This window comes from Physeter macrocephalus, chromosome 18, assembly GCF_002837175.3.
Source record: "Physeter macrocephalus isolate SW-GA chromosome 18, ASM283717v5, whole genome shotgun sequence".
Classification (NCBI taxonomy): Eukaryota; Metazoa; Chordata; class Mammalia; order Artiodactyla; family Physeteridae; genus Physeter; species Physeter macrocephalus.
This window is the reverse complement of record NC_041231.1, coordinates 101105001-101113254: the sequence shown is the minus strand read 5'-3', so window position 1 is coordinate 101113254 and position 8254 is coordinate 101105001. Positions and strand designations below refer to the sequence as shown.

At 63.4% G+C, this 8254-nt stretch overlaps 1 protein-coding gene across 3 annotated transcripts in view; it reads right to left on the bottom strand.

Annotated features, from left to right (window-relative positions):
- Positions 1–7588, bottom strand: part of TFAP2A (transcription factor AP-2 alpha) — a 22887-nt gene extending 15299 nt beyond the window's left edge. For 2 of the 3 annotated variants that reach the window (XM_007100209.4, XM_007100216.3), the window contains exon 1: positions 3046–3177. In XM_007100209.4, the coding sequence (XP_007100271.1) occupies positions 3046–3096 (51 nt within the window). In that variant the 5' untranslated portion in view covers positions 3097–3177. Of the gene's footprint in view, positions 1–3045; positions 3178–7540 lie in introns of those variants that run through there. The other variant, XM_055079610.1, reaches the window with a different exon arrangement.
- Positions 7589–8254: the final 666 nt, after the last annotated feature.

The following is an 8254-nucleotide window of genomic DNA, read 5'->3' as shown; positions in this document are numbered from 1 at the left end:
TGTGTGTGTGTCTGTGTGTCTGTGTCTCTGCGTGTGTGTGTATGTGTGCGCGCGCGCGCGCGTGTTCCTTAATCCGTGTCTCCCCCTCTTTTCTTAGCGGCGGCTTCGCTTGAGCTTCTAATAACCGCGCTGGGCAGCGTTCCTGGAGCCTGCTAATAGCAGATATTCATGACTATTAATATTACACGAATACTTAATAAGGGAAGAATGCCTGGAAATCGAGCGTGAAGCGGAGAGGCAACTCGTGCCGGAGCCGGCTCTCAATGCAGTCCATTGACGGGAGCCTCAGTGTAGCAAATCGGAGGAGGGGAGAGGGAGCGCGAGAGACAAAAAGCGGGCGAGAGAGCGAGCGGGCGAGCGCGCGGGGGGCCGCGGCGCGGCGGCTGGCGAATCACAGGGAAGGGGCAACATTTTAAAAGGTTGCAGGGCAAGCAAAAGTGAAAGAGAAAGAGGGAGAGAGGGAGACCGAGGGCGAGCGCGCAGAGAGGGAGAATGTGTCTGCGTGCGTGTGTGAGAAAGAAAGTGTGGGCGCGAGAGAGGAGCACGGAGTGGGGAGAGGGGAGGGCGGGAAGGAGGGAGAGCCCTAGAGGAGGACGGGAGGGGGGAGGGGGAGGGGGCCGAGCCGGCGCGCACGGAGGGGGAGGCCGCGGGGGAGGGGGAGGGGAGAGGAAGCGAGCGAGGACAATCAGACCTAAAAGGCTGGGGCAGACCTCGGGATGCCGCGGGGGCCGCGCGTCGCGGCCGGGAGCTGCCGGGGACCGCGTCCGGGCGTTCGTCTGGCTCTCGGCGCCCGAGCTGCTTCCCGGGCGCCTCCGGCCGCGGGCTTCTCCGCTCCGCAGCCGGGCCTGGGGCTCGGGGTTCGGCCGCCCGCCCCCGCGCCGCTCCTCCATGGCCCGGCGCCCCGCCCGGGCCCGGCCCTCGCCCGGGCCGCCGCTCGAGCTTCCCGCGGCCTCCCGGGGCTGGACGGTCCGCGGCGGCGGGCGCCCTGCCCTCGGCTCTCCGGGGCCGGGGCTCGCGGTGGGGGAGCCGGGACGCCGCCCGGGGCGCGCAGAGGCGCGAGGCGGCCCAGCCCGGGCGCCGCTGGCACCGGCTCCCGGCTCCCGGCGCAAACCCGTCTGACTGGCTGGGCCACTCCCGCCCGAGGCCCCCCCCCCCCGGATGACACGGCTCGCTCTCCCCCCCGCCGCCCCTGCCAGTCTGCCCGCCAGGGTGTCGGAGCAAGCGGCACCTCGCCTCCTGCGTGTCCCTGCAGAGCCCGACATAATTAGACGGCCCCAAGCCGGCTCGGAAACCCGAAATCCCTGCTCCGGCGCTCGCCCACCGCAAAGTTGTTGAAACAGCCTCCGCTCTATTTATCCTCCTCTCCCTCCTCTCGCTCCTCATCTGTTTTTGTCTCACTCACAAGCACATGCACACACGGCCCCACAGGGTCCCTCTCTGGGGGTGCAAGTGCATCGCCTCCCCCCTGGGTCCCACGGGCAGCTCGCGCCGCGCGGAGCTTCGGACCCCGCCCGCCGGGGGTTTCGGCCTCCGAGAAGGTGATTGCCCGAGCCCCGGGCCACAGCCCGGATGCGACAATCCACCCTGGGAGGCTTAGGGGCTCAGTGTCACCCCGACCAGCTCGGAAAGGGCCCCCCAGCCCTGAAAACAAAGCGACTGGCCCGACATGGAGTCTCTGCGCCCCGCACCGCGCACGACACGAGTCCCCAGATAAGCACCCGTTCCCTTGGGATGTCACCTCGTGCCCCGGGGGAGGGGGGGGAGGGGAAAACGGAGGACCCGGGAAACGAGAAAGATTTAAAATAGTCTACAGAAAGGAGAGGAGGAAGGGGACGGGTGACACATCGTTCACATAGCCCAGGTTCTGATCTCAGGTGAAGACCCCGCCGCTGCGCCCACACAGACAGCTTGACATTCGCAGCTCCACATGCCAAAAAGAAAGAAAGAAAGAAAAGAGGAAAGAAAAACTAGCAAAAGGCAGGACTGCCACTTATTATTTACTTAGGTAATCTCTCGGGTCGCGGCCCCCTCCCCTCCCCCTCCCGTGACTCATGGGCTCTTTTTAGCGGGGAGTTGCGAGGGGGTTGGGACAGCGGCCGCCAGGCCCTTTCCCAGCGCCTCCCGCCGGCCGGCCGGTAGTCCCGGGGCTTCCCCGGCTGCCCCAAGAAGGCGAGCTCCGGGAATCGTGGCTTTTAAAATGGGCTCCAGTGCGGCGCGCTCTACCGGCCGGGCGGGCTCCCCGCACCGGAGGCCGCGGCAGCCCCGCCAGGATTCCCACGGTCACGCAGCCGAGTGCCCGGCGGATGTGTAGAGAGCCGGCGGCCAGCCGGCTCCCATCCCCACCCCAGGGCTTCCTCCAAGTAGCTCAGAGAGAGGAACTGCCGAGAACTTCCTGAATAACAAACATAGTGTACCTGGAGGAGCCCCGCAGCAGTTTGGGAGATGAGTGTTCCCAAACTGAACCCGCTCACTGGGAGATGCAGCCCAGCTGAGAGCGAAGTGTGCGGGGGAGGGGGGGGCCTCTCCAAATAGAAAAGAGCCTTTTTAGAAAAGTCGGGTGGGGGACGGTAGGAAGGAAGGAAAGAATGAATACATGAAAGAAGGAATATTAAAGATCAGGGACAAAGTTCAAGAGGGGAAAGGGTTTTCTCTTTCCTTTCTGTTCCTGGTGACTTGGGCCCTCAGAATCTCGTTGGAGAGACACGCAGAGTGCACGGACGCGTGCCCAATTGCCAGCAACTGCTTCAAAAACCCAGCTCGTCTCTCTTCGCTCTACTCCTAGGCACAGTCAAAACCGGTCAGGAGGAAAAGGGAGGAAGCGGGACAGGGGCTCCGAAGGAGGGAGATGAAAGAAGGGAACGTCCTCATTCTCACTCTGCAGCTTTTGCCCTGCGCTCTGCGGGCGAATCGGAGAGGCGGGCGCTGCGCCGGGGAAAGTTTGTCTCACCCGCACCTCGCAGCTGGCTTCGAGGAGAGGAGGAGGAGCGGGAAGTACAGCTCCGAGCCTGCGGCCGCGAGGACGACTAAAGCTAGCGCCGCGCTTACCTCGCAGTCCTCGTACTTGATATTATCCGTCAGTTTCCAAAGCATTTTCATGGATCGGCGTGAATGGATTTGCCCCCTCTCCGCCTCGCACCCAAGTGGAGCTACTCTCTGGGTAAGCGCAAAGTGCCGGCTGCGGGCGGTGAGCGCCGGAGGAGGAGGAGGAGGAGGAGGAGGAGGGCGAGGAGGGGGAGGAGGGCGAGGAGGAGGAGGAGGAGGGCGAGGAGGAGGAGGAGGCGAGGAGGAGGAGGAGGCGAGAAGGGAAAGAGCTCCCGTGTGCGCTCGGAGATCTCCCTCTAATGGTAGAAACTTTTCCCTTTTCCTGCTCTTTACCAACAGCCTAATCGCCTCATTAGCATATCAACAATAGTCCAATTGCTCGCCAGCACCACAATCTGCCGCCGGCCGCTCCGACCCAGGTATAAAGGCCTCTCCAAGCCGCAAACTTGCTCGTAGAGCGCGCTCCTGCCGGGGAGCCCACGAAATCTCCCTCGAGCCCCGCCGCGCGGCCCTGCCCCGGCGCCCCCCGCCCCCATGCCACTCTTCTCCTCTCTCCTCTCCTCTCCTCTCCGTCTCCTCCTCGCCGGAGACGCCCCGGCGAAAGCCCGGCACCGCGCCGGGGCCCAGCTTTCAGCACCTCTCCCTCAACCCTGCCTCCACCAGCGGCTCTGTCCTTTCGGCCCCGTCCAATCTTATTCGAAATTACTATCCCTTTCGCGATCAAATGTAACCACCAAACGAAGACCGGCGAAGTCACGTCAGGATTTTTGCCCAACAAGAGATCGCCTCCGCTCCCGGCAGCTGACACCTCCGGCCGCGGCGCCCTGGGAGTTTTACTGGCTTCGCGCTTCCCAGCCCACCCCACCCCCCAGGTTGGAGATTTTGCCAGACGGCTTCAGTCGCTCGGCTGGGGTTTGGGATCCTTTCATTGCCGCGTGTAAAATAAAAAGTGTACCCTGAAGAGGTTACTTGACAGCTCCAGGGGTTAAATGATTCTCCTCCCATGTGTATGAAGCTAGGGCCGACTGATAATTCAACGTGGTATTTGGGCTAAGGGCTTCCTGGGCGCAGTGTGGACAGGAATACGGAACTCCTATGGACACTCACAGTCGCTTCTGGAGTTGAGCCGAAATACCGACATGTGTGCGCCGTGTCATGCATGCATCAAAATAAATCGCAGGGAACCAACCCTTCGCTGTGCTAATCTGCTCCGGTTTTCCCAAGATTCCCCTTTTTAATTAAAGCAGGGAGAGTTCCTTCATGATTTGGTGCTGTTACTAGCGCGGGCGCTTTCGCGGCTCAGTGCCCGGCTGGCGCGGAACCCGGAGGCCCGGGAGCCACCCCCGTCGTCCAGGTCCGCCAGTCTCGGCTCTCCCGCTCCACACGGGGGCCTGCTCGCCCCGCCGGGGCTCTGTATTTTTTTCTTCTGTGAAACAGTTTTCTTTTTTAAGGAAAGAGAGACCAAAAAGAAAAAAAAAAAAAGACGTGATGCGATCCTTGGAAATACAGGGTAATTAATTTCTCTGGCCGAGCTTCCTCGTTTGTCCTAGGTCAACACCTCCGTTCTCCCCCTCGAATGCGGCATATTCCCCAACAACAGTAGGTCTCGCCTCAGAGTTGCTCTAGGAACGACCTCTGATGCCATCTGGGCCTGTTGCTTGCAAAGCTCCCGGCCTCCCGGGTCTCACGGTGCGTCCTCGCCGTGAGGGTAGAGGCTGTCGCGAATGCGAGCGTTGCCTAACAGGTGGAAGGAAGGCGAGAGGAGGGGGACCCGCTCCCCGCCACCAGCCGCCGAAGGGCAATTCTCCCTCCAGACGACCGCAGCCAATTCCCCAAGCCCGGCAGAGTAGGCCAGAAGTCCCCCCCCCCCGCGAAAGTTAGGGAGAAGACCAGAGCCGCAAGGGGGGCAGAGAGCCGGAGGGGCTCCCTCCGACGCCCTGGGCGCTCCGCTGCACGCCCGGTCCCCGCCGGCGCACGGCGGCACAGGCCCTTGGCCGAACCCAGCTCCAGGCTCGGCGCCGCGCTCCGCCCGCAAAAATGGTCAACTTGCAGCGCGAGCGCCACGCACCCTGCGGGCTGGCCCGGGGCCGCCGCCCAACGTGGCGGCTGGAAGTCGGGGGGTGGGCCGCCCGGGGGACCGACACCCTCCCAGCCGCGGCCGCAGCCCCAGAGCGCGATCTGTAGGCCAAAGCCTAGGCCCCGGAGCAGGGGATCTTACACCCCCTGACGTCGCCACAGTGTGCTTGGGGGAAATCTAGGTTTCGCTTTCTTTCTATCTGTGGGCCGGGGAAGGCATTTCAGGGCCTTCATCCTCTCCACCTTCCCCCCTTGCCGACCCGAGCCCCGCAGATCTCCGGCTCCACACCCGCCGGGGCTGCTAAACTGTTGTTGTTTTCCCGCCGAGGGCGCCTTTGAGGTGCAGACTGGGGCCTGCGGGCTCCGCGCCGCCGCCCGCGTTAGGAGCGCTAAAGAAAGGCCCGAGCGAGCGCCCCGGTCGCCCCTGGAGCCAGTGGAGCCGCGGTAGTGTGTGAGCATCATTACCACGACAAGTCGCTTCTTTGCATGTCAATGCTCCGGCCTCGCCGGGACCCCAGGACAGCAGCGCCAGGCCTGGGGGCAGGGGTCGGGGGTCCAGGCCTGATATGGGGGCGTGGAGAGGGCGTTGGGAGAAGAGTGAGTATCTGTGTGAGAGACAGAGACACCGAGAGAGACAAAGAGACAACGAGGGAAGGAGAAGGACTCCATTTTCACCAGCTGTTGCCACCCAGTGGGCCCCAGCAGCCCAACAGGCCAAAGCCGGAGGAGCCGGCCTCTCCAGGCCCCAAATCCGCGTGCCCCACCCGAGATCCCGGCTTCCCGCCGCTTGCCAAACTGTGAACCCACGGGAGCCAGGCCCAGGCTTCACTCCTGTCCCCTTCAGGCTGGAGTCTTGCTGCTTCCGAACCTCAGTCGAACCCACTGGAGGCCCAGACCCTGGCCGAGCCTGCGCTGCGGGCGTTTTCTCACGCTGAGGAACTCTGCAGCCAAGTTTGCCCGGCTTGAGGGGAAAACCGAAAGACCTCCGTCAAGGAGTCCCCCAGTCTTCCCCTCCAGAGCAGAGAATGAAGAAGGGCCCTGAGACCCACAGGGGCAAGGGAGGGAAAGGTGTGGATACCCCAGATTTGAGTCTGGTGTGGGATTTGCACCCTTAAACCACAAAGTCTAACTCTGGAGATGAAATTGCATTTATTTAGGCTTAACTGGGAGGAGAGGTCTAGAAGAGCTCACGGCTGATTACAAGAATAAGTGCAATGAAAGAAATAAATACTGCAAGATGACTTCCTTTCCCCAACTCCAGAGAATGTAGGGAAGACGGGACTTCTCGGAACTTTACTTCTGATGGCCGAAATCTGAAACAAGCCAAAGAACGCGCCCCGGAAAGAGCAGGGCCTCAAATTTTCTTTGAGAGGATCGGGGGTTCGGTTCAAATCGGCCCGCGGGCTTTCAGGCACACAGACTCTCGCCCCTAACCAGGCCTCCGCTTGGCTAGGGCGAAAAGAAGGCCCCGCGGTTCCCATTATGAAATCGGCGACAGGGGAGAGGCTGCTATCCTCACCAACCTGGCCAGAGCCGCCCTGGTTCCCTTAGGGGAAACGTCTGGAAGGGGAAAGGAGAGAGCGCTGGATGCAGGCTCCCTCGGCCGGGCTCGGGCCCGGGGCTCAGGGGAGAGCAGGATCTGAAGCCTAGCTGGCCTTGCGGTGCCGGTGCCCGCGGCCTAGCAGGGCCAAGTTCGGGAGGCCTTGGTTTCGACCAGTTCTAGGCCTTCTGCCTCATCACTCGCCGCTTACCGCCCCCGTCCAGGCACCCCAACCCGTAGCCCAAGCGGTGAAAAGTGGCTTCGGGAAGAAGATGGAGCGAGAAGCTCAACTTTGCGCAAACTCTTTTGAGCATATTCCCCAAAAGAACGTGCTCGCCGGCGCGACCCGTCCAGCCGGACCCCTTTCTAGTCTCCACGCTCTCTCGTGGTCCCCCAAACGTGGAGACGCGGAGAGAGACAGGTGCACTGGAAGCCCATCTCACGCGCCGCCCTGGGGTCTAGGGCGAGACCGGAGGCGTAGCGAGCCCGGAACCTTGCTGGCGGCGCACCCCCCGCCCGCCTGCGCCCTGCCCCCGCCTGAATTAGTCGCCTACCCCAGTTTCTACCGGCGGCGGGCGGGGGGTGGCGTCCGTAGCGCAAAGCACCGGTGACCCTCGGGGCCACCTGTGGAGCGTGCGCCGGACTCTCCCCAGCACCGGGCAGGCCGGCGGCGCGCGTGGCCCCCAGCGCTGCGGCCGCCGCCTGCGCCCGTTTTCCTGCCCCCTTCCTCTCCTGGGAACGCTCCTGGGCGCTGCCAGGCGCGCCTCACCTACGACGCTGCAGCCCTGGGCCGCGGCTCTTCCTCTCCGCCTCCCCCCGCCCGGCCCCCTCCCCCGCCCCACCCCCGCCCACCTCAGCCCCGGCCAAGGCAAACCCCCGTACCTGCCAGTCCCCCATTTTGGCAAGTATGGACATCGCGGCTCGGCGCTCCTGGCGACGGGTCCCCGCCGGGCATGGGCTGTAGGGCTCGGCCGGGCCCGCTCCCTGGAATCGCTTAGGCAAATCCTCCTTTTTTACCTGCTCACCAACATCTCACCTGGTCATAAAGAGCTGGGTTGCTACCTGCCGACGCATGCGCGCTAGCCCAGGAATTCACTCCGCCAGCCCTAGTCCCAGCGCCTCGCAGAGCTGACCTGGGAAGTGATGGATTTATAGCCGCGGCAATCTCGCCATCAGCTCCAGCTTTTCCCAGCGGCCCCAACCCGCTTTCCCGGTCAATCCCTGGCCGGAGAACCCAGGCAGCCTGCCTGCTGGAGTGTGCTGGGAGCGACGCGAGTGTGACTTGGTGTGTTTTCGCACTCAAGCGATGGGGGCATCTACACGCTCTTCCCTTGGCTCTCTTCCCCTTCGGAACAGTGGGGCTGGGAGAATCTCCAGCCCTGGGGGTGGGGGGGAGGGGAGGGCAAGGCCCGGAGACTGGGTCAGAACCGATAGGTGCCGCGCACCTGGATGCACGCGGTGAAGCCAGATCCCCGGTCCAGGCCTCCCCGCCGGCCTGCGAGGTTCAACCTCGCGGATTCGAGTCTGCCACCCCCAGGGCTGCTTCAGCGTCGGATCTCAGATCAAAGTGTTTCTCAGTTAGGTGAAGACGTTCAC